A 23070-nucleotide genomic window follows, 5' to 3' on the forward strand; every position below is an offset into this window, starting at 1 on the left:
AAATGCATTTACTTTCAGTCTTTATAGATATATCCTGTTTCATGTTTGATACACACGCAGTCATGCAGTATGTGTCGGTATAAGTGAGAAAATAAACTGTGCACTTTGCTTAGTTTGTTTGAGAGGTGGGTCATTTTATTTTTATTTTCGTTATAATTGAGATTGGTTGAATCAGCTCATGCACGATGTGTATTGGCTACAGGTTGCTAATGATACAATGCTGTGGTATCTAACGAATGAAATGCCCGGAGAAGAGAAAGATAAAAACCCAATGGTATGTTCGGAGAAATAAAATCAAAACGAAATCTTATATTTCTGCGCGATGTTGTCGATTGTCAGTCACCCACATAACTCGCAGAACGTGGACAGAATACATACGAATAAGGTCACCTTGCGCTGCTGCAAGGATCGTAGCACCAAGGCCCTTCTCTTCTACCAGACTGCGTACGTGCTCTGATATCACAGAATGCATAGGACGGCCGGCGAATTTCCCTTCCATGTCCTCCTTGCAGTGGATGATGTATATTGTTATCCCCTCGAGAGAGCCGTGCAACACCGTTCCTGTCCCATTCGAAGCAGTTTGTGAATGCTTAGAACGCTTGCGTTCCGGGGATGCATCGCTTGAAGCGCGTTTTCTGCTTGACGAATTGATGGGAGCGTTTGGTCCCGTATGAGCGTTTCCTACTTTATTTCGGAATGAAATGATTGCAGTCGCAAGAGTCTCCAGCTCCTTGACGAGGTGTTCTGGAGAAAGATGCCCGTACAGCCTCTCGTCGGGTCTACCTGCAGGCCAGGAGCATTCAATAAATATCGTATCGAGTAATCCGGAGACGATTTTTGGTGCTGCCGCGAGCCAGACGTCTTTTGTTCGCGGTTGTGATGAGAGAATATCAGGCTCGACGTCTCCGAAGAAGAGAAACTCGCGGGAACTAATATCATGTCTAATAAAGAAAGCGGAGGAGAAATATTCCTCGCATCCGACTCCGTGGTTTATAGGGAACATTCGGACTGAGAGATCGCCATGTAGAGGAGTATATGCGTCCGTATTGTCGGGCAATCTAGATGCAACGTCAGGAACGGTATTGACTAGACTTTAATGTAATTCAGAAACGTACGGATCGTAGAGGTACAGATGCTCCGCATCATCTGCATCCCAGGAAGCAAGATTCGGCCATATTCTATGAGGGTTGAATATTGTGTCGATGTCTTCGAGGCATTTTCGAGATCCTCGAACGCTCTTCCGTTTCCCGTCCATGCTTCCCGCGAGTAAGATGAGGCTCATAACATGGTCCAAGTGGGCATGGGATATGAGATACGTCCTAAACATATTTTAGTGAACCTTCCTTGTTTTTGCAATTAAAAAAAATGGTAAAACACCTGAGAGCAGAGTAAACTTGCCCGGCATCAAGTCCTGACTCTCCATCGGCAGATGACGAAAACAACTTGGGGTTTTCTTGAAGAATTCTCCTCAGAGCACCGAGCCCACTGCCTACACACAGTACGTTGAAAATAAGACATATCCACACATAGTACAGTAATAGAGCGGAGAACCTTACGTACCCGCTTCAATGCCGACAATGCCGTCGGACCAAGATTTCTCGTGTGTCTTGAGTAAGTAGCTGTTGCCACCCATCACCGATCAACACATGCAACAAGACCGCCATACCCCAAACACAACTAGCACATACCCGGAAAGGTTGGCCTCGCTCGGCCCGCCACCGGCGCCAACAACAACGAGATCGAAAGAAGGTGGTGTTTCGACCATAAAAATTGCGAGTGTACAGTTAGTTAGCTGTCGTAGTTGTCAATGGCAAAGCGAGGCGCGTCACTGTCCCCCGACGGTATCGGTGTATATATATGCACTGCACAACTAGAAGTGTCGTAGTAGCACTGACGATGACAATGGGCGTCGAGTGAAGTCACTTTATATGCATTGCTTGTAATTGGCTTGTAATGATTTTTTTTGCTCATGCGGGAGGGCCATCAATTTGTGGCGGAGGTGGCAGATGGCCGTTCATCTGAGTATGAAATTTTTCTGTGTCTGATGACTCGACGACCAATAGTGGTGGTGGACAGCAATCCTACTCGTACTAGTACTAGCGCTATCGTCCCTTATTGCGCACAGAGTGGAATCTGACAAGAGACAATGGCAAAATGTCTCAGTTGATAAACCACTCATATTGTTTTGTTCCGTGTGGGGTGTTCATTGACCCGACATCACCAGTGCTAATACTAGTGCCTCATAAACAGTTGGCATCACTTTGACCACATTTGTCCAGCAGCAAAATAGCAGGAAAAACAAGACAGCAAGAGCCAGCTTTGTATTTCTCCTCCGTTCATTCCCATTATGCATCCAGTCCGTTGTACTATATAGGGAACTCGAAGTTAAATATAGGCAAGAGAGAGGGCAAAGAAAACCAGATAAGGAAGGAACTAGGTAAAAAGGCATACGACATTTATTGGAACGAGCGTGTGGTGGACTGGTGTGGATTCCATAGAAGAGCGGATGTGGAGAAAGAAAGGAGGGCGGTAAGCGGTCGGTTCCGGCAAGTAAAAGACAAAGTATACAGGAACGGTATTCATTAAGCAATTAAAGACAAAGGAAAGAAAACGTGGGCACTGCATGGCAGAGAAGTTAGGCAGTTGCCTTCTTTAAGCGCTGCCGAGTAGACTATTCAGGGCCCGTTGGACATCATACCCATGTTTTTCAAGCGCAGTTACCGCTTGAACCCGGCTGAAACCCATACCACATAGCTGCTTCACGGGCTCGACGTCATCTTCAACCGCTGGCGTGTGGGATCCTCCGGCGGGTTCGGCTACGGTCGTTAAATGTTGCGGCGGTGGCATTGGCGGAGGGTTATGCTTAGCTTTCTTCTTGTCTTTGCGTCCGAAAGGCAATCGGATCTATTAGCAGGTCATATCAACATATTAGTAAGGACTCTCAGACTAGTAGCGAGAACGTACGCTAAGTTTGGAATGACGATGTTGCGGTGGTGGCTTCACGGACGGAGGACCTTCCGTTGATGAACCCGTTGATCTCCGTGGCGGAGGGGTCGCAGACCGGACGGTCGACGGTGATGCTTGCGTCGGTGCAGCCTTTGGTGACGTCGGGGGCGATTGAACCGGGAACGGTGTCGTCTCCGGTTCGGCTTGCCGAGGCTCCGTCATGACGGTTGGAGAGGCTGCCTGAGGGGCATTGAAGTCCAGGGCCAAGGCCTTGTCGCTGCCGCCACCGAAGGTATCCTCGAACGAAATTCCGTGGTCGCCTGCTGACGGCTGCGACGCTACTTGCGAAGGACCGACGGAACCAAATGCATCATCGAAAGAGAAGGCCGGTTTACTCTCTTCTTGTGCCTTCGCGACCGTGTCCTGGGCCGACGAAGCTGGAACAAACGCTGAACCAAGGTCCATAGAAGGCGTCTTTACTGGCCCTTGCGAAGAGCCGTTCACGACTGGGGCAGAAGGGAACGATGATGCCGAAGGATCAAGCTCGGCCTTCGCTGCCGTGAAGTCAAAATTGTCATCGAAGGCAGAGTCAAGCTTGAATTGCGGTGCCGTGGAACTGCTTGGCGCCGATATCTTGCCCATGGCTTCATCGAAGGCATTCACGCCAGAAGTAGCTAGATCATGTTCAGTAGGAACCCTTTGATCATACACAGTTGGAAAAAGCTGACCATTTTGTACGTTGTCAAAAGGTGAACTCCTCTCGGGTACTTTGCCATTAGCTGGAGTCTCGTACGTTGCCGTAGATGGGGAGAAGAATAAGTCGGCGATAGAGTCTTTACTCGCGGGTAGCCCATTCGTTGTTGGTTCAGCCTTTGGTTCACTTTCTTTCAGTCCGAAGGCGTCTTCAAACGCACTCGAGTTTGCAACAGGTGCAGAATGGGCGGCATCAGCCACAGCTCCGATGGCACTGACCTTCGCCGGTGAGTCGACAGGGCTGCCTATAGACGTACGTGCTTCCTTAGCGTCATGGAAGTCACCATCATTATCGCTATCGCTGTCACTGTCACTCCCCTCCTCCTTCTCTAGCAACTGCGAGTTGAGGTCGGTATGGCCAGCGGCGGCATCATCGGGTACAGGCAAGCCTCCCGGAATTTGCGTTTCAATAGCAGGGAACTGCTTGGCAGCATCGTTGATAGCCTCCGACAAGGAGGAACTCTCGTGCACCTTAGGTGTGCTTTCAGATTCACCAATCCCTAGGGAGGTCAATACTTGAGGCTCAGAACTCTCGGCTTCAGGCTTGACTTTAGACTCAGGAGAAACAGGCTTCTCTGGGCTTTCTGCCACAGATGTTGCACTGCTTTCCTTGCCTCCTTCCGATAGCCCAAACGGATCATCTATCGCAGATGGTGCCGACGTAGATGACGATGGTTCGGCAGCTACTACATGTGGTGATGCTGCACGAGGCGCGTCTTCAAGTTTTTCGGAAGCTACAACGGGAGCGAAGGGTGACTCTGAGGATTGTGAGGCCTCTGTCTGCGTGGGCGGAGTCGGGACAGAGAAGATGTCTGATGCAGGCGCGGCAAATGGAGATGCAGGACGAGAACCCGTTGACTGCATCACGAGACGTCCGAACGGGTTGTTCGTTTTCATGGAAGGCGAACCGACCGCAGGCGGTGGAGACATACTAGGGCTAGCTGGGAGTGGTTGAGCTGCTGCAAATGATGGTGTGTCTGTCCTCAACGGTTCAGGATGAGTCAAAGGCGACGCGATGCCGTTCGCCTGAATTGGCGCGGGTTCTTTAGCAAGTTCAGCCTCAGTCGCCTCCAATCCCTGCTGAGTCTCATTAGTCTCGCGCTCAGACTCCTCAAGTTCCTTCACAGCTTTGGCCCTTTCAGCTTCCCGAGTAGCAAGTTGCTTCTTCGCAATAGCGAGCAGGCCTTTCTGGTGCTTTGTTTCTTTCTTCGCCTTCTCTATCGCGGCTTTTGTATGTTCGGTTTCCTCGCCGACCTCTTTCATGCGACGCTGTAGTTCCCGTACCTCTTCTTTGTCGCGAAGTACCGAACCTTCAACCTCTGCCTTTTCAACTCGGATTGCACTAAGATCGCTCTCTGCACGAATGAGCTCCTCGCGGGTCTTTGCAATATCTGCACTTTGTGTGGCGAAGCGTTCACGTAACGTCTCGAGAAGCTTCGTTTCGGTCTCATAAGCTGCCTTCGCAGAAGATAGTTGAGTTTGAAGCGCAGAAAGTTGACTTGCTTGGGTTGCAAGTGTAGTCTCTATGTTTTGCCTTTCTGCTTTCGTGCTCTCAAGCGAGCGATTCGTGGAGTTAATCTGATTTTGCACGTTACCAATTTCTGCTGAATTGTCTGGGACAGCTGCAGATGTGGTGGCTTCATCATCGCTCAACAAATCTCGATGTGCTTATTTGAACAGGGCCAAGTCAGTATAAAGAATCAGGCTCAGTTAATTCATGGAGTAAACCACGTACCAGGAGAGGTGAACGGCGACGCACCGAATGGATCGGTTGGACGCGCGGGAATGGCTGGAGCGACTGGAGGGCTATGGGCAATGGCACCTGTTGGCTGCTGTGAAATGCGACCAGTCGTTTGAGGATGAAGCACTGGGGTTGCCTGCGTGATAGGAGGCGAATTGACTGGTGGTATCGTGTGTTGTTGTGCTGTTGCAGATGCTGGTGGAGAGTCATCCCACAAAAGATCGCGGACCGGTTCTGGGACTGCTGGCGCAGGAGCAGGCGCAGCACCTGACAAGCGTGGGGCTCGCATACTGGGCGGTACGAGTGATAGTGGAAGGGCGGCGGGGATATCTTTTCCAGCCAGTTTACCTTGAATGAGATGCATGGCTACTGCAAATCCGTCGCGTGTTAGTCGGCCATCATTGTTTAAATCCGCGAGATCCCTGTGCAAAAATTCTTCAGTATCAAGCCAGTGTGACCTATATATAGAACCTATTCAATACGTACCAGACTTGTGCAAGAACGTCCTCGGAGAGCTTTGATTGTAGCATAAAAGGCACCGCGACGTCTCCCTCAATGAAACCGCGCTTCTGGGAATCCAGCCCGTCAAAGTATTGGTCGAAGCGTGTTTTCTCCTCTGGTGTCACATCCCACGGCTGCTGTGCACCGCCAAAGGCACTGGCTCCTAGAGCCGTTACAGAATTCTGTGCGAAGTGTACCGAAGGCTGTTGCTGCTGAGGCGGAATTGCCATACTAAATCGGTTGTATTCTTGGCCAGTAGCCTGAGGTTGGAGCCGCCGAGCACCGCTGCCCGTGGTCTGTACAGCAAGTGGTGCTGGGGGAGGGAAAGCGCCAGACAAAGACGGACTCATCGAGGAAACACTTCCTCCGGTGCCATGCGACGTTACAGCTGCGGGTGCGCGTCCACCCGCCTGCTCATACAAACCAGGTGGAAGCGTCGCAGGGAGGTTACTGAGCTGACCAGACATGATCGCCTGAATGAAATACATAGCAATTGTAAAATCTGTCTGATCCAGCATGCCCCGATCTTGAGTATCTGCCAAAGACCTATTTACGGAATTAGAATTCAAACCGAGCGAATCGCGGAAATCGCTACGTACCAGATGTGCGACAGCTTCTCGAAAGGCAATTTCGACTTGACGAAGACATCTCTTGCTTTATCCCCTGAACATACTTTGGTAAGGCCACTTGCGAAAGATGGACAGAGAAATGCGCACCGTTAAGCAAACCATTGACAGGTCCGCAGCCAAGGAAGAGGCGTAAGAACTTCGACTTGTCCTCGGGCGTGAGAGGAGGATAAATAACACCCCTTGCTGGCGGTGACTTGGGAGGAGGACTTGAAGGTATTGACGAAGGCCTTGAAGAAAGACCCTCAATATGAGCCAGCGGACCGGCTATGAGAGTGGTCAGTTACAGGCAGCCGGTTGACATGATGGAGCATGCGTACGCCTCTCGAGTGAGGATTCATTGAGCTGCTCGCCTTTCTGAGCGTGCCCAATCAGTCTCAGCGCAACGGCGACGCCTTTTCGCGTTAAGAAACCGTTGTTTTCCTTGTCGGCGAGAGCCCATATTTCGCCAAGGACATTTGGCGGTAGGTTTGCGCCAGCGAAAGCTTCGACTGCCTTGTCGCCGGTGACAATCCCGAGTTTTTGCGGATCGGCCTTGGCGAAGATGCTGTTGACGAGCGCGAGCTCTGATGGAGTTGGAGAAAAGGAGGACATGGGGTGGGCGCGACGAGTGTGTGCGCGGGTATGAGTACAAGATGGGAGGATGTCAAAGCCTGGGTTGACCTGACCTAACGCGAGTTGTCCCCCGACGGCCTTGCGCGGGACGTCATCGCCCTTTAGTATTTACTCCTCCGACAAAATTATTTCATATCACTATTCTTAACTCAGACAGCCTGCACACGTATTAAACCATATATTAATCGTCCTCCACGACGAGCAAAGCACCTTCTAGCGTCCACGCACGCAGCAGAGGACCCTTTTGGCGGAGGCGGAAAGAGGCACTTAGTTCCCAGGATATTGATGCGGTCAGCCCACGTGCCAATCACGGGGTCACAAAACATCAACCAGCGGCCCTCAAGTTTCGACCACCGCGTTTCTTTCTTGTCCTCCAACTCCGTCTAGATTCCATAGACACAGTCACAGACAGACACCTCTTGCAATGGAACAGATATCCTCTCCGCTTGCTCCTCCTAGAAACGCAACCAAGACTGCAGCTGGCCCCTCCCCGAGCGAAGGAGCAGGCAGTGTCACCAAAAGGCAAGCTGCGTTCCGCTGCGGCATCCATTTCGTACTAACGTGAACTGCAGACTCGGGAATGAACTCATGACTCTAATGGTACGCCTTGTGATATCTTCTTTATTGCAGAAAGCTAAATGTACTCGTCCTTCAGATGTCTTCCTCACCTGGGATTGTACGTTCGAGTCTGTGTGCCCGCCGTGGCTATTTCACTGATGCAACTCTCTCCAGTCGGCCTTTCCGAAAACTGATGCGAATCTGTTCGAGTGGATAGGGACGATTGAGGGTGCTCCTGGCACGGTTAGCCCATTATCTTCACTTTTACGCTGCTTAACGCGCTAACGTGCCACATCACGTGCGGTCCTACTTTCTCCAGGTATACGCTGGCCTGACGTTCAAAATATCCATTTCGTTCCCTCCTAATTACCCATATGTTGCGCCGTCAATTCGCTTTGACACCCCGTGCTACCACCCGAATGTTGATCTAAATGGAAACATCTGCCTGGACATCCTCCAGGTTAGCGGGCTTTGAGTTTGATCGCAGCAACTTACTGACTAAACGCGCCTTATCGTCAGGACAAATGGTCTGCTGTCTACAGCGTACATACTATTTTGCTCTCCCTACAATCTCTTCTGGGCGGTAAGGCTATCCGTGTCGACGTCAAACGCGTTGCTCACAATTTTGGTAGAACCTAACAACGCATCACCACTGAACACTGAGGCCGCGAACCTGTGGAGTAATCAAACTGGTAAGAGCACTGCATTATCGTACCTCGACGCCTGTTCTCATGTTTTCCCAACAGAGTTCAAAGTGCAGCTTATGAAGCACTATCGTCCAGTTGGCTCTGATTCTGCATGATTTCGGGTTTGTCTCTATACGTCGTTGTTGTATCTTTGTTTTGTTGGACACCTGTCCCATGTTTATGGGCTCATGTATATCACGCATATCCTGCATGACCTCATGATATATCGCATTGCATTTCGCTATTAATCTAATGCTCATCCGTTCCATTATCGCTGGTACTTCAGTGGTAGTACGGCTCAAAGGCTGAAATATTTCCTCGTTCCGGATGGAACAGTACATGAAAGGAACGTACGTGCTGAATTGTGCGAAGATAATGATCTGCTTCATCAGACGGCACCTACATGTCTGCAAGGCTATTAGCTAGCTAATATCGTACTTACTGTTCTTGTCCAATGCCCATTATCTAATAAAATAATAAAATCAGAAAGTAGGTATATGAAGTCACGTGCTATGCCACGAACCACATTTGAGAACACTGAACCACTGCTCCAACGTAGACGTTTCTCTCTCCTCATCTGCCATGGCGGCGCCTGCGACTCAGTCTGAAAAGCACGAGGCCTTCGTGCACGAGCTCGCAATCAAGCTTTCGCGTGCACTGAACACCATAAATCCTAATGATCTCCTTGCTCGCCGAGTCATTGACATAGCAAAGAACAACTCGTCCGAAGGCTTCATTCAGGGTATGCGTTCCCTCCTCCCTCATACTTTCTCTTCCTATTCGGCTTACTCATGTAATCTGTTCTAGCTGCAAAGGGTTTTGGAAAGTTCAAGGACTCTTTCTTAGCGGAATTGCATGATGAGATTGTGTCACATACAAAGCAGGAGGCGAATGGACACGTTCCAGAACCTGTTGCGGGCATTACTGTCATTGATAGCGATGTGCTCGAGCCGGAACCTGTCATACAAGGTGGTCTCATGCGCAACGATGCAGTGAGTATTTATCAATAATATTGTGAAGAATAGTTGTATTCTGACTTATTGCACCAAGAAACACACTTTCCGAGCACCGGCGAAGCCGATTGAGCCTCCAACACCTCGAACTTCTATGCTAGGTCTGGATATACTTGCGAGGGAGAAGCGCGCTGCCGCAGCCCTTGAGAACGAGGCACGGAATAAACGTCCAAGAACCAACGGCGACTCTAGTGAGGCAGTGTTCAAGGTACCTGCATTGCCTGCGAGGCGATTAGACAACATGCGACACCGAGGTGAAGAAACGCCTTCGCACCCTGGAGGACTTTCAGAAACTGCTCGACAGCGTTTGGATGAGTTCAGACGGAATCGTGATAAGCAACGAGGTGAGTTGTTTACTTGCTTCTAATTTGCTGAGTAAGTACTTATAGTGCCTTTCTCGCAGAGGGTCTTAATGTCCGCGAGGAGCCTAGAAGGGACGCGCCTAAGGGGCTTGGTGACTTCCAGCGACGTTCAAACAGGGATAACGGCTGGGGAAGACGGGGTGGTGATAGAAACAGGAACAGAGATGCGCGGAACGGCTGGACACCGCGGAGCGAACGTGGTTCTGGCAGAGAAGATGGGCCCAGTGTTCGCATCCCGAACGCCGCATGGGATTCAACACCACGAGTTGGGCGAGATGGAGAGGGCGGTGGCTGGGGTAGCGCTCGCACGAGAGGCTGGGATGCTCCTACACCACGCATTGCTAGAGGGGAGAGCCCAGAGGAGGATGGTGCGTTAAACTTGAATGTCCATGAATGGGAGGAAGAGCAGGTACGACTGGATCGGGACTGGTATATGGGAGCGGAAGAGGGTGGGGTCGCAGGCGATGAGGAACATAACCCGCTCTCAGCATACGATGACCTCGAGCAGCTTAAACAGTTGGAGATCGCTAATAAGCAGACAAAGAAGAAAATTTCAGCGAAGCAGGCGCAATACGTATGTACTACTCCTCTACAAGACTTCAATTTGATTTAAATTTACTGACGTCTATTTCAGAATGCGGACAATGACCTATGGGAAACAAATCGAATGGTTACGTCTGGTGTCGCAACACGAAAAGCTCTCGACCTCGACTTCGAAGATGACTCAGAATCGGCCGTTCACGTTATGGTACACGACTTGAAGCCTCCGTTCCTCGATGGTCGCACTGTCTTTACGAAGCAACTAGAACCTGTCAACCCAATTCGTGACCCAACCTCAGACCTCGCCGTCTTCGCTAGAAAAGGAAGCGCACTCGTCAAGGAGAAACGTGAACAAGCAGAACGTGCCAAGGCAGCGGCGAAGCTTGCAAACCTCGGTGGGACGAGTCTAGGTAATATAATGGGCGTTCGTGATGAAGAAGCAGATGCAGAAGGTACGTCTACTTTCCGACTATATCGCACTGGTTTAGACATTCACAAAGTTCTTGTTTTCTTGGGGATACAGCTGAGGCGGAGGCAAAGGAAAAAGAAAAGGCACAGACTGGCGAGAAGGAGAATTATAAGGGCGATTCTAAGTTTGCGAGTCATCTTAAAGCTGGAACGGCCAGTTCGTCTTTTGCGAGATCGAGGACGTTGAAGGAGCAAAGGGAATATTTACCTGCGTTTGCTTGTCGAGAGGAGCTGCTACGAACGATTCGTGACAACCAAGGTATGTATATTTGCTTTAACTAGTAAAGAGTATTGGGATGTTGAATATTCGTGCCCCGTAGTTGTTATTGTCGTTGGTGAGACTGGCTCGGGTAAAACGACACAGTTGACGCAGTTCCTGTACGAAGATGGATATTGTACCTCGGGTATCATTGGCTGTACGCAACCTCGTCGTGTTGCGGCTATGTCTGTCGCAAAGCGAGTCAGCGAAGAGATGGAGGTTGGTTGTTTTTCTTTAGTTGAATACGGCATGTAATAAACATTACCTTTTTTCCAGTGCAAACTCGGTGGAAAAGTCGGTTACGCGATTCGTTTCGAGGACTGTACCTCAAGCGAAACTGCCATTAAATGTACGCATTTTTGTTGTCTATGTTGAGGTAGGAGCTGACAGCTTTTCTTCAGATATGACGGATGGTGTTTTATTGCGCGAGTCTCTCAATGAAGGTGATCTTGACCGCTACAGCGTCATCATCCTTGATGAGGCCCATGAACGATCACTGAGTACGGACGTTTTGATGGGTCTTCTTCGTAAAAGTTAGCGCAGTTTATTTCTTTTTTTCCTGTTGCAGTTTGCTAACGTTTGTTTGGTATTCGTCCAGTTCTATCACGACGGAGAGATCTAAAGTTGATCGTCACTTCGGCTACGATGAATGCTGACAAGGTCAGCTTCAGAGTTTTTTATTGTTTCCCATGTAACTGACGGGGGTCTTGTACGCAGTTCTCCACCTTCTACGGAAACGCTCCATGTTATACCATCCCAGGGCGAACATTCCCTGTAGAAACCTTCCACTCCAAATCGCCTTGCGAAGACTACGTCGACAGCACCGTCAAGCAAGTCCTACAAATTCACCTCTCGTTACCTCCCGGCGATATTCTCGTTTTCATGACTGGACAGGAGGACATTGAGATTACCTGCCAAGTTGTTCAGGAACGTCTTGATCAACTGGATGATCCGCCTGCTCTTGCTGTACTACCTATTTATTCGCAAATGCCTGCAGACCTTCAGGCGAAGATTTTCGACGCCACGGATGATGGACGTCGGAAAGTTATTGTTGCGACAAACATTGCAGAGACCTCGCTTACGGTTGATGGTATTTTGTATGTCGTTGACGCTGGATATTGCAAGCTCAAAGTGTACAATTCGAAAGTCGGGATGGACGCGCTGCAAATCACACCTATCAGCCAGGCTAACGCGAATCAGCGTACGGGACGAGCAGGTCGTACGGGCAGCGGCTTCTGTTATCGGTTGTATACCGAGATGGCGTATCGAAATGAGATGTTCGCGAACACGATCCCTGAGATCCAAAGAACGAACTTGGCGAATATCGTGCTGCTGCTCAAGTCACTCGGAGTGAAGAACCTGCTTGAATTCGACTTTATGGACCCACCTCCGCAAGCGAATATCCTCAACTCTATGTATCAGCTGTGGGTACTAGGTGCGCTTGACAACGCGGGTGACTTGACGCCTGTTGGGCGGAAGATGAGCGAGTTCCCGATGGAGCCTAGTATGGCGAAGATGTTGATTGCGAGTGTGGAGGATGGGTGTTCGGCGGAGATGTTGACGATTGTGAGTATGCTTAGTGTGCCGAGTGTGTTTTACCGACCGAAGGAGCGGATGGAAGAGGCGGATGCGGCGAGGGAGAAGTTTGCTGTGCCGGAGAGCGACCATCTTACGCTTCTGAACGTTTATGGGCAGTGGAAGAGTCATGGGTAAGTTCTCATCTCATCTATTTTCATTCTGAGCTTCTTCTGTCGACAACCGATAATTAATTGATTGCATGCGTACAAGGTACCGAGACGACTGGGCGATGCGACATTTCTTACATCCCAAGCTTCTGCGGAAGGCACGCGAAGTGCGAGCACAGCTTGAGGATATCATGAATATGCAGAAGATGAAGCTTGTTTCCGCCGGAACGGACTTTGACGTTGTTCGAAAGGCTATCACTGCGGGGTACTTCCATCAAGCTGCACGGGTGAAGGGTATCGGGGAGTTTGTGAACATCCGGACGGGGTTGCCTACGCACCTTCATCCTACGAGTGCGCTTTATGGACTTGGATGTAAGTATTCTTAATTCTTACATACCATTATGCTAGTGACTGATAAATGAATATTAGACACGCCTACGTATGTTGTATACCACGAGCTGATCCTGACGTCGAAGGAGTACATGACGCAGGTGACGGCAGTGGACGCGTACTGGCTCGCGGAACTCGGGTCAGTGTTCTACTCCGTGAAAGAAAAGAATTTCGACAACCGGGGAGTGCGACGGAAGGCAGACCGGGAGTTCTCGAAGCGTGCTGAGCTGGAGTTGGCGATGGCCCAACAGCGGGAGGAGAGCCAGCGGAAGGCAGAGCAGGAAGCGCTCGCTGCGAAGACGGCAACGCGATCGACGTCGAACATTGTTGTGCCTGGCACTCCCAGAACAGGTGGCTTCGGTGCGCGTGCCGGTCAGACTCCCCGGAGGCGGGTCGGTCTCTGAACAGTGCATATATACACGCATGTACATTATCTATTATTCGTAGTGTAGTAGGATATTTTACATAGATAATTTGCACGGTTTATTGTATTGTTGCATTGGCATGCCGTGGGATATGCGGTGCCGACGACATGGTTACGCTAATAGGCAAGCCGTCTCGTACTCGGCAACACATCTTTCTGTTCTCAGTCGGTCTCAACAGCATCATCACCTCTTGCTCTTGGCCATCGACCACCTCCTTGCAGCCCTTTCCGCTCTTTTCCTCTACACTCCCTTCCGCCCTCTGTCTCTCCACTGTCGCCGAGCGGTTTGTGGCTGGTTCCGACAAATCGCTGTGCTGCCAAGATAAAGCCGCGTCCAAGTGGCAGTTCTCAATTTCCTGCGGCGCAGGCCCTGTATCTCTCCTCTCTACTCTACTACTTAAGTGGTCGTCTTTTAGGCAAATTTCAAACATGGCAGCGATGAGTGCACCTCAAAGACCGTACGACTATGGTCCTGGTCCGTTCTGGGGAATGTCGAGCCATTCACCAGCTCGCAGCCCTTCTTCCTCGAGCCGCAATGCGTATCCCCTGTTCAAACACCCCTATGCAGCCGATACCAGTGACTACGAAGACGAAGACGCTTATGATGTCGACTCGGCTCCACCTCCTGACGTTCGTATCACTGCACCTTCGCGAGCTGAGGAAGAGCGCAGACCAAATTCAGTGGTCAGTGATGATAGAAGTGTATACAGTGAACGCATGTCAACAACACAGAATTTCTACTCGTCCGTCTTTCAATCCGGTACCTCGCCCACGTCACATCATCTATCTGCTTTATCGACTCGGACAGATCTGAGTAGAGACTCATGGCAGCGGGAAGGCAGTGCACGGCCGGACAGTAACGTTGATCCATTTTCATTCATGAAATACGAGTCACCGCGGCAGCCTCTTCCCAAAGTCGTGGTTTCCTCACCTTCAGAGAACTCGTTCCGCACGCCGGCTCGGTTTATTGATGATGACGCTGTTTCAGACGCTGAGGGAGACCCAATTATTCCGCAGCCTATCACTCCCCCGCCGTTCCAGCCACCGCAAGGCCGAGTACCTAGCGCCGTACAAGGCAAGCGCAACTTCTCGCGCCCGAATAGACCTACAGTAACACCATCGTCTATGGATGCGTCCTCTATGGCCTCGCAATCGCCCTCCCGACCCTATGTGGTAGGCTCTGAAGAACAGAAGAGAGAGGTCTTGGAGCGGAATCGTTCGCGTCTCGGTCAAGGATCTCCGACCTCGCAGCCGGCATCGCCGAGCGACTCGTCCGTGTCTCAACAATCATCGCTCTCGAGTCCGTCTTGGGGGCGTCCCGAGAATGGGTTTAATGGTAATAATAATGAGTACATGGCCGTTCCGCAGCCGCGTTCGCGTTCTCCATCCCCCTCCCGCTCTTCTCCGCAACTCCTACCCGAACTTACTCAGTCTGAGTCCTCTTCATCGACCTCGAGCCACCCTTCACCTCGAACACCCCGTACACCACAAGGACAAGGCCTAGTCGTTCTTCCTTCGAGTCCACCCGGCATGCGGCATTCTACGACAGAAAGTGTTTATTCGACCTATTCATACTATCAACTTGATAGTAACTCTGCAGCACCTTCTCCATCTACACAAACGCACTTTGACGAATCAAAGTTGCCGCAAGCTATCCAAAACTCTCCTATGCCTATGAATTCTTCTCCTTCTCCGCAGCCGACGTCTATAACAAGTCCAACGCGGAGGGTCAAATCACCCGCGTCCTCACCAAATCCCAACGAGGCTCTACCAAACCCGACAACGGCAGACGACTACCTAGCGCTCGGGATCGCGCATCACGAGGCAGATCGGTTGACCGAGTCCGCGGAGTGCTTCGAGAAGTCTGCAACGCTGAATGGTGGATGTGCGGTAGGGATGTTGATGTGGGGGTTATCGCTGAGACATGGATGGGGTGTGCAGAAGGATGAGGTGAAGGCTTTCAAGTGGTTGAAACAGGCTGCGGAGCATGCGGTTGTGGATTTGCAGCAGGGGAGGAGTAATGTTAGGAGGGATGCTGTCAAGGTTCGTCGGTTTTGGGTGTTGGTATTTTTGTCATTTGCTGCTTGAAACTGATTTTTTTGGTTTTTTTGTTGGATGTTGTAGAAGGAACTTGTGCTTGCTGTGTACGAAGTTGGGCAGTGTTTCTTCCAGGGGTGGGGTGTACCGAGGGATAAGCAAATGGGTGTCGTAAGTCTTTCTTCCTTTACTTCATTTATATCATAATCAATCTAACTTCAAAAACTTGCAGAGTTATTTCCAAACAGCTGCACAGCTCGGGGACCCAGACGCACAACAAGATTTAGCGTTTTGCCTCGCAAATGGGAAGGGGTGCAAGAAGGATCGGAAGGCGGCGGCGAAGTGGTATCGGGCTGCTGTAAGTCACGTTTCTCCTTGTCAAATATCTGTGGTTGGAGTTAATATGTTTATTTTTGTTCGTAAAGGCTGCGCAGGGAGCTAGCACTGTTGGACTTGCGTGGATTTATAAACCGAAGTATGCGGATTGAGGTCTTGATTCGAGTGTGTATTTCTTCGTGTTTAAACACCCCCCTCTCTTCCCCCCTTTTTCTCCCCGGAGCCAAAATGCCACCCTCCATCTTTCTCCACTTCTCTGTGAACGGCTTCGGATTGGCTAAGTTATGGATATGTACATATTGATACCCCCGCGTCCTGCATCGTTTCCCTACGCTCCATCCTTTGCCGTCTACCTCCTCCTCTATCCCTTCCCCCGCCTGCGTCGTTCTCGATATATGATCTTCCTCGTTCGCCGTTAGTGAATATTACTTCAGCATCACTCCTTTCCTACTTTTGTTATGTACTGGTATCTATGATAGGTCAAACTGGTTGAATTACTTTTCCTCATTTATTACTTGTTTCTTAGCATATACAGTACGCTCTTTTTTGGGAAAAAGTTGTGCAGCTGTCGATTTGGTTTGATAACCAGCGATTTATATTTCTCTTTAAGCTTGTGTTAAGTCCAACTGCAGTGATTATCATTATGTTTGATTGGAGGTCTATTAGTAATAGTTTTAATGCAGATATTATTGGCAGTGACGACAGTGATGATGTAATGCATGTATATTGTACAGATGGAAAGTATTCCTTGATTGAGAAAGTGAGAAGCAAAACTACAACTATGCAAAAACGAGTTCCAAGGAGCAGAAGGAGATCGAGAAAACGAAGGAACAAGAAATAGCGTCAAACGTATACTGTAAAGACGCAAATACTCACTTAACTCTCCCACTAGTAAGTACTCATGTTCCGGCGGCAAGACGAATTCATCCTTATTCCTTATGAATCCTATATTGGTTATCGACGATCAGCCTCCCTCTTCTCCCGATACACCACATTCAGCATCGCGCCGAACCCAACGAGGGTAGCTGCGAACACGTAAAATACGCGTCCTTCTTGGTGTTCTGGGTCGTCTTGGGAGAGGAAGTTGCGGAGGGGGAGGAAGATTAGGCCGACTGTGAAGTTTGCTATCCCTGTTTGTTTGATAAAAAGAAAGAGGCGAGGGAAAGGTTGCATCAGTTAGTGAGGATGATGAAAGGTGGTGCGCTTACAGTTTAATGAGAGGGCTGCGGAAGAAAGCGCGCCTACGGCCTATACATGCGAAAAGCGCATCGTGTTAATTACTCCGTCAATATATAGAGACAGAGAATAACGTACATGATACGGAGCGATATCCGAAATAACCACGAATGGTACAGGTCCCATCCCACACGCAAAAGACGCAACGAACGTGATGATCGCCGTACTCGCTAGGACCTTCTGGTTAGTATCGAGGCCATAGCCGACTGCGAGGAGAGAGACGAAGGCGCCGAGCATTGAGATATTGAGGAGGGATTTGCGGCCCATGCGCTTCAAGGAGGTGACAGTACAAATTTCAGTTCGTTGTTCAGTATCGAAGAGAGACGCTGCGAGAGTTCACTCACCTCGATGAGGAAGACAGGCGGAAACGTCATCGCAACGTTCACAACCGTGATCGCAAGTGACACATACGGCCCTAACGCAGGTAAGGTCTTGCCGAGTATCAAGTTGCTATAGTACAGCACAGCGTTGATTCCGGAGAATTGTTGTGCGGCCATCGCGCTCACTACGACGAGAACAGGTGTGCGTAGTTCCGGAGCACGTAGAAGCGCACCAAGAGAGAGGGTTTTGTTGGCTGAATGCGCAGTGAAGACAGCTGGTGGATCCGCAATGTCTTCATCGTCGCTGTCGGCCGCTGCAAGTAATAATATATATTTTTAGATACTAACAGAGGAAACCGAAAAGGAAACGTACCTTCCGGATCGTGACTTACTCTAGAATAAGCTGCGCCTCCACCGCCAACCCACAGTTTATCACGGACACGTTCCGCCTCCCGAGCCTGTCCATTCCCTGAGAGCCAAGCATGACTCTCCGGGACAGCAGCAGCGATAGCAAGTTGAACGAAAGCAAGAGCTGCGGATGCGAAGGGAACATAACGCCATGTCCAAGGTGATGCGAGTGAAAGACCAATTCCTTGCGTGGTCAAGATACCGAATACAATTGCAACTTGGAAGAGTACGCCTGTTGCACCCTTTATTGCAGGTGGTGCGAGCTCGCCTAGGAAGACAGGTCCTACGGATACGCCGATTCCCGCTCCAAGACCAACGAGCACGCGACCAAGCCCCAGTGTGAACATGCCCGGTGCAAATGTAAGCGCAAGCGCACCTGCCAAAGTGATGAATGCATCGATGAGAAGTGCACCCTTTCTTCCCTTTCTTTCAGTAAGACCACCACCAATGAGACTGCCAAAGAGTCCACCAATAGTAAATGCCGAAGTGACGACGGAGAATTCTGCATCTGTCATCGGGATACATGATGGTAGCAGGTGACGGTAGAAGATTGTTTTGGATGCATCCTGGGTATCTCGACATGTGAGAACATCACTGATTTGGTTGAGTGCAGAGATGTGGAAGCCATACTAAACAGAATGAGAATTAGACGAAGTCAGCGATGAGACATAGGGGGAAGAGATAGTGATACCTGGAAAGCTGATATTAAGAGCCAGAATAGACAAAATAGTCCGAACGATGTAAACGACGAAGCTTGTAAGGTGGACGACATGATGGCGGGTCTGTAACCTTCGCCCGTCGTCAATGTCGATGATGAGCGTCAGACTGCGCATTGACGCGACGCGCCGTATCACGTGCACTTTCCCATCCCGCTCATGCCTTAATCACTCACATTTTGATCGAAGCCATGGAAAAAAGTCCACCTACGAAGTCATCAAGCCGATACAGTTTACACTAGAACTGCCTTGAAACGGCCGAGACTCGCTCCCCTTGATTTAATTTTTCTCGCATTTTCGAAGCAGTCCACAATGGCTGGCTGCTTGGCCGTCATGAGAAAGTCCGACGGCGTTGCTACGTAAGCAAATTGACATTAGCACACAAGCCTCACATGTTGGTCTACTGAATCGGGTTTGCGAAACCCATTCTTTGTCTCGTTTCGCGCAGATCATAACAACTTTGCAATGCCTGTCATGTGGCAAGCATCTGCGGCGTGAGTTGTATCCGGTTATAAAGGGATACGGAAGAATTCGAAGATGATCCGGACCCGGCCCAAGCGGGATGCGGTTGTAAGGCGGGCGGGATCAGCGGCTCTGGTTCCTTATTAGGTCATATCTGAACCAAATCGAGCATAGCCGGTGCGGGGAATCTGGACTTAGAAGACGAGAAAAGGCGCACGGCGATCCTTCTAGACCAGAAACAGATGAGGCGAAGGACGAGCATATGCTGACCTGTGACCACTTGGATACATCTGGGTTTGAACTGTTCATCAATTGAGAAAAAAAATCCGCCAGATGTGGTATGTTGCCAGCCTCCCGCATGCTTCTTCTTCCTTAGCCGCCTGGTCCTCCGTCTCCCCCTCCGTCCCCCCCTCTTCTCTCTATTCTCAGCTCGACCCCCTGCTGGCACGGGACACGCCAGCCACGTTCACTCAATCATATCCTCACGCACCCCGACGCTCTGACGCTCGTTTGCACCTGCCATCGCCGTACACGGCCAGATTGACCCCTTATACCCAACAATGTTCCCTTTCACACAACTCTCGCTTTCGTTGATCTCTCTTTTGCTCCTCCAATATCTCCCCTCAGCATACACTGCCAATGCCGACGCTTGGCGAACCCGCTCAATCTACCAGTACGTGTTGTATACTCGCCGCACCTGAGGTGGAGGCTGACCTTTGGCCTTAGGATCATTGTTGACCGCTATGCGCTTCCTAAAGGTGCTGACACGACCGCCTGTGATCCTGCACAGCAGACCTGGTGTGGTGGGACTTGGAATACAATCCGAGAAAATCTCGACTATATCCAGGACGCCGGATTCACCGCCAGTGCGTATTTTCCTTTTCTAAGTCTAAGAAAGAATTACGATATTCATTTATTATTTTCCTTCCCCACTCACACTTTAGTTTGGATCAGCCCTGTATCAAAGAACTATGAGGGCCCGCGCACCCCATACGGCGATCCATACCATGGCTACTGGATTTCTGACGCGTCCCAGCTCAACGACAAATTCGGTACCGCAGATGACCTCAAAGGCCTGTCTGATGATTTGCACAAGCGCGGCATGTGAGCACACGTCGATCCCCCGCAATTGATTGGAATTGATAGCACATTGTTTTCCCCGCTTTATCGCAGGTATCTCATGGTTGATGTCGTTGTGAACAACGTCATGTCACTTAGCAACACGAGCATGGATTACCAGTCCTTCCTCTTCAAAGAACCTGTTCGTCAAAATTTCGAGATACTTTAATCGTCAAAAATTCCTAAAAAAAGCCTATTTGACATGTAGCAATACTACCATCCTTATTGCCCCGTCGACTTTAGTAACGATACAAGTGTGCAGATGTGCTGGCTTGGCGACACTAACGTCTACCTCCCGGATGTGAAGACTGAGGATCCTTTCGTTGTGTCGACATACAACAGCTGGATCCAGCAACTTGTCCAGGAGTTTAATATTGACGGTTTGCGGATTGACGGTAGGCGCCTCTTAATTAGAGTTTCAGTAGCTTAATTCTTACGTTGTCTCCACAGCGGCTAAGTGAGGACATACAGCTATTCAAATGAATTTCATTTTTTGACACTATTTTCAGGCACGTCAATAACGGTTTCTGGCCAGGCTTCTGCTCAAGTGCGGGTGTCTTCTGTATTGGCGAAGTCTTCGATGCCGATCCTGCCCAAGCTTCTCAATACCAAGGTCCAACTGCACTCGACTCCATTTTGCACTATCCTATGTACAACGCTCTTACTGCAGCATTCACTATTCCCGGTACCCAGAATATGAGTGCAATGCCGGACATGATTTCACGGTCTGCGTCACTCTTTAAGGATCCAACGCTTCTGGGAAACTTCCTGGAGAACCAAGATGTACCTAGATGGGGTAACCTGAGCGTGGATCCTCAGAGCATGTAGTGAGTGAATTTTGCCCTCGCTATCGTCATGATTCATGTGCTGTGCGTGCTCACCATATTTTAGCAACGCAATGACCTTCACCTTCATGTCGGATGGAATCCCTATCGTTTACTATGGGCAAGAGCAGGGCTTCCATGGCTCTTCGGATCCTGTTAGATTTTCTTCCACTTAAAGTTTGAATTATCATATACTAACTGAACACCACTCAGTTTAACCGTGAGCCTCTCTGGCCGTCTGGTTATGCCAATACGACCAGTTACCAGTTGGTCTCTACCTTGAATCAGGTAAGAGACCGAAATAAACCGAGTAAACCGAAACTTGTTGTCTGATATTCTTGTTACGAAGTTCCGTAACTTCCTCGTGAATACGTCCGACTTTGCGACACAGCCGATGAAGGTTTTGGCTTCGAATGATGCTGCTCTTGCGATTAACAAGGGCAATGTCATTTCCGTCGTCACTAATGTCGGGTCACCTGTGCGTGCATTAGTCGATGTGATGTATTGAAGGATCCGCTGAAGGCCATTATTTCACAGCCGAAGAACGCTACTCTACCAATATACACCAGCTACGCACCTTCAACTACACTCATCGAGTACGTCCTTTGTCACTTTTAGTATTAGCACGCTCATATCGTCGTTGCCTTCGTCGCCACCAGAATTCTGGAATGCAGACAAGTTGCTGTCGGAAGTGGCGGCGCTATGCTAGTTGACTACTCCAAGGGAGGAAAGCCAATGGTCTTCTTCCAGGAGAGCATGATGAGTGGGACTGGTCTCTGTGGCTACCCAGGCTCAAACAAGTCAACGCTCGCAGGACTTGGGAGCTCGTCTGCTGCTGTTCAGTCGGTCAGATGGGGCCCTTTAGCAGTCGGATTAGCAGTTGGGAGTTTAGGATCTCTGCTTCTCTTTTAATCCTTTCTCCTGCACTCGTGCAACTCTCTTTTTCAAAGATTGGGTTTTGTTGCTTTTTGTTGCTTTTGCTTTGGAACTATGGATTTTCTGGGTCTGAGAGAAGTAGTAATGATTAGTTGGATGTATTAGTACCTTTAGGGTATACTAGGTTTGTTTTGTTGGAGTGGTGTGTGATTCTCGTTTCGGAGCTGGTGGATTTGCAACTTTAACGTCTGTCGAAATCCAGACAAACCTGCTGGCATGCCCTGGAATTACCTCATGCCTGTCTTAACTTTGCTAGAGAAGCTGTTAGTGTCTGCTACTGGATGTGCTTGTTTAGCTGCTTGGGGTTCTCCCTTAGCTAGGTGGTAGGAGACCAGGAGCCTTTGAGGCATCTAAGAGAGCTGTAAAGACAATGAGGAATTTGAGGAATAATGAAGATGGTTACAATGGCTTGAGGTGACCTGATAAGGACCTTAAGACTCATTCTGTGACCTCTTTGAAAGGCATTTTCGCTTAGTAGATCACAGTTGGACCCAGAAACTAAGGCGGGAATAGTAAAGAAAAAGACTGCAATGTTTGTGAGTACTGAAATAAACTGGAGATTCGTGCGCTGTGAGACAAGGGTAGATACCACATAAATAATTTCTGGAGGCACAGACTAAGGAGCGTAGAGGATTCGCAAATGGACGACTCAGACTGAACACGTAAGTCCAAAACTGTGTAATGTAATGTGGTCACGTCAAAACGTGACGCGTGACAGAGTCTGCAAGTGAACGCGACTTACGGTGACCCAGCTCATCAACCCTTCCTCATCCTCATCGTACTCGTCGCGCAGCATCCGCTCTGCGCATACAGCACTCTTCTTCTACTTCCCGCCCGTCGCACCGTCGTCGCGGCACCTCTCAACCAGCGAAAACGTCGCGCCCGAGTAGTGCCGTCGGCGCTTCCAGCGGCGGTCGACCTGGAAGCCGCAACGCTACCAAAACCAGGATGGACGCTGGCACGCCGACCAATAGCAGTGCCAACTCGAATACGAATGTCCATGCGATTGTCAAGGCCCAGATCGTCTTCCTGCTGTCGACGCTGACGGAGGAAAACTTTGAGCAGAACCAGTTGCAGATCCGTTCGGTGAGTAGTAGTATTTTTACTTT

At 49.8% G+C, this 23070-nt stretch overlaps 9 protein-coding genes across 9 annotated transcripts; 6 read left to right on the forward strand and 3 right to left on the reverse strand.

Annotated features, from left to right (window-relative positions):
- Positions 1 to 307: 307 nt before the first annotated feature.
- On the reverse strand, positions 308 to 1765 carry FOMMEDRAFT_29194 (uncharacterized protein; the record flags this gene model as incomplete). Its single annotated transcript, XM_007267449.1, has 5 exons — positions 308 to 1058; positions 1116 to 1319; positions 1378 to 1489; positions 1561 to 1619; positions 1689 to 1765. The coding sequence occupies 5 exons, from the start codon at positions 1763 to 1765 to the stop codon at positions 308 to 310; spliced, it is 1203 nt and encodes a 400-aa protein (XP_007267511.1).
- A 650-nt stretch (positions 1766 to 2415) lies between these two features.
- FOMMEDRAFT_124323 (uncharacterized protein) lies at positions 2416 to 7195 on the reverse strand. The gene is made up of 8 exons (XM_007267450.1): positions 6888 to 7195; positions 6658 to 6834; positions 6541 to 6604; positions 5927 to 6487; positions 5435 to 5862; positions 3675 to 5366; positions 2965 to 3620; positions 2416 to 2904 (listed from the first exon to the last, which is right to left on the reverse strand). The coding sequence occupies exons 1-8, from the start codon at positions 7159 to 7161 to the stop codon at positions 2653 to 2655; spliced, it is 4104 nt and encodes a 1367-aa protein (XP_007267512.1). The 5' UTR covers positions 7162 to 7195; the 3' UTR covers positions 2416 to 2652.
- A 374-nt stretch (positions 7196 to 7569) lies between these two features.
- Positions 7570 to 8689, forward strand: FOMMEDRAFT_109249 (ubiquitin-conjugating enzyme E2). Its single transcript, XM_007267451.1, has 8 exons — positions 7570 to 7704; positions 7755 to 7782; positions 7838 to 7858; positions 7915 to 7983; positions 8060 to 8200; positions 8260 to 8323; positions 8373 to 8432; positions 8487 to 8689. The coding sequence occupies exons 1-8, from the start codon at positions 7607 to 7609 to the stop codon at positions 8540 to 8542; spliced, it is 537 nt and encodes a 178-aa protein (XP_007267513.1). The 5' UTR covers positions 7570 to 7606; the 3' UTR covers positions 8543 to 8689.
- A 603-nt stretch (positions 8690 to 9292) lies between these two features.
- FOMMEDRAFT_87670 (uncharacterized protein) lies at positions 9293 to 11091 on the forward strand (the record flags this gene model as incomplete). The annotated part of the gene is made up of 5 exons (XM_007267452.1): positions 9293 to 9418; positions 9477 to 9783; positions 9843 to 10375; positions 10436 to 10793; positions 10865 to 11091. Coding segments are annotated over 5 exons (1551 nt in total), but the record flags the coding sequence as incomplete, so codon positions are not given.
- A 37-nt stretch (positions 11092 to 11128) lies between these two features.
- On the forward strand, positions 11129 to 11443 carry FOMMEDRAFT_87798 (uncharacterized protein; the record flags this gene model as incomplete). Its single annotated transcript, XM_007267453.1, has 2 exons — positions 11129 to 11287; positions 11345 to 11443. Coding segments are annotated over 2 exons (258 nt in total), but the record flags the coding sequence as incomplete, so codon positions are not given.
- Positions 11444 to 12055: 612 nt separating this feature from the next.
- FOMMEDRAFT_87881 (P-loop containing nucleoside triphosphate hydrolase protein) lies at positions 12056 to 13547 on the forward strand (the record flags this gene model as incomplete). Its single annotated transcript, XM_007267454.1, has 3 exons — positions 12056 to 12777; positions 12857 to 13125; positions 13183 to 13547. The coding sequence occupies 3 exons, from the start codon at positions 12056 to 12058 to the stop codon at positions 13545 to 13547; spliced, it is 1356 nt and encodes a 451-aa protein (XP_007267516.1).
- Positions 13548 to 15241: 1694 nt separating this feature from the next.
- FOMMEDRAFT_88117 (HCP-like protein) lies at positions 15242 to 16092 on the forward strand (the record flags this gene model as incomplete). Its single annotated transcript, XM_007267455.1, has 4 exons — positions 15242 to 15631; positions 15692 to 15775; positions 15837 to 15971; positions 16039 to 16092. 4 exons carry the CDS (start codon positions 15242 to 15244, stop codon positions 16090 to 16092), a joined length of 663 nt encoding a protein of 220 aa, XP_007267517.1.
- Positions 16093 to 16636: 544 nt separating this feature from the next.
- On the reverse strand, positions 16637 to 18682 carry FOMMEDRAFT_124337 (general substrate transporter). The gene is made up of 6 exons (XM_007267456.1): positions 18596 to 18682; positions 17870 to 18533; positions 17521 to 17810; positions 17255 to 17446; positions 17149 to 17188; positions 16637 to 17070 (listed from the first exon to the last, which is right to left on the reverse strand). The coding sequence occupies exons 1-6, from the start codon at positions 18674 to 18676 to the stop codon at positions 16895 to 16897; spliced, it is 1443 nt and encodes a 480-aa protein (XP_007267518.1). The 5' UTR covers positions 18677 to 18682; the 3' UTR covers positions 16637 to 16894.
- A 960-nt stretch (positions 18683 to 19642) lies between these two features.
- Positions 19643 to 21937, forward strand: FOMMEDRAFT_87257 (alpha-amylase; the record flags this gene model as incomplete). The annotated part of the gene is made up of 11 exons (XM_007267457.1): positions 19643 to 19755; positions 19809 to 19948; positions 20027 to 20186; positions 20256 to 20343; positions 20410 to 20596; positions 20652 to 20658; positions 20711 to 21028; positions 21093 to 21180; positions 21239 to 21313; positions 21375 to 21515; positions 21650 to 21937. 11 exons carry the CDS (start codon positions 19643 to 19645, stop codon positions 21935 to 21937), a joined length of 1605 nt encoding a protein of 534 aa, XP_007267519.1.
- Between the last annotated feature and the right edge of the window lie 1133 nt (positions 21938 to 23070).

The sequence above is a fragment of the Fomitiporia mediterranea genome (genome assembly GCF_000271605.1).
Source record: "Fomitiporia mediterranea MF3/22 unplaced genomic scaffold FOMMEscaffold_7, whole genome shotgun sequence".
NCBI classification, from domain to species: domain Eukaryota; kingdom Fungi; phylum Basidiomycota; class Agaricomycetes; order Hymenochaetales; family Hymenochaetaceae; genus Fomitiporia; species Fomitiporia mediterranea.

Bases quoted from the DNA above. Each gene is read 5' to 3' on its own strand.
- FOMMEDRAFT_124323 (XM_007267450.1), bottom strand. From the start codon at position 7,161: ATGTCCTCCTTTTCTCCAACTCCATCAGAGCTCGCGCTCGTCAACAGC. The intron at 6,488-6,540 runs GTACGTAGCGAT...TTCCGTAAATAG, and splicing joins GAGAAGCTGTCGCACATCTG to GTCTTTGGCAGATACTCAAG. The intron at 3,621-3,674 runs GTCAGCTTTTTC...AACATGATCTAG, and splicing joins TTTTGACAACGTACAAAATG to CTACTTCTGGCGTGAATGCC.
- FOMMEDRAFT_109249 (XM_007267451.1), top strand. From the start codon at position 7,607: ATGGAACAGATATCCTCTCCGCTTGCTCCTCCTAGAAACGCAACCAAG. The intron at 7,984-8,059 runs GTTAGCCCATTA...TACTTTCTCCAG, and splicing joins TTGAGGGTGCTCCTGGCACG to GTATACGCTGGCCTGACGTT. The intron at 8,201-8,259 runs GTTAGCGGGCTT...CCTTATCGTCAG, and splicing joins TCTGCCTGGACATCCTCCAG to GACAAATGGTCTGCTGTCTA.
- FOMMEDRAFT_124337 (XM_007267456.1), bottom strand. From the start codon at position 18,676: ATGTCGTCCACCTTACAAGCTTCGTCGTTTACATCGTTCGGACTATTT. The intron at 18,534-18,595 runs GTATCACTATCT...CATTCTGTTTAG, and splicing joins TCTTAATATCAGCTTTCCAG to TATGGCTTCCACATCTCTGC. The intron at 17,447-17,520 runs GTGAGTGAACTC...ACCTCCTTGAAG, and splicing joins CGCCTGTCTTCCTCATCGAG to CGCATGGGCCGCAAATCCCT.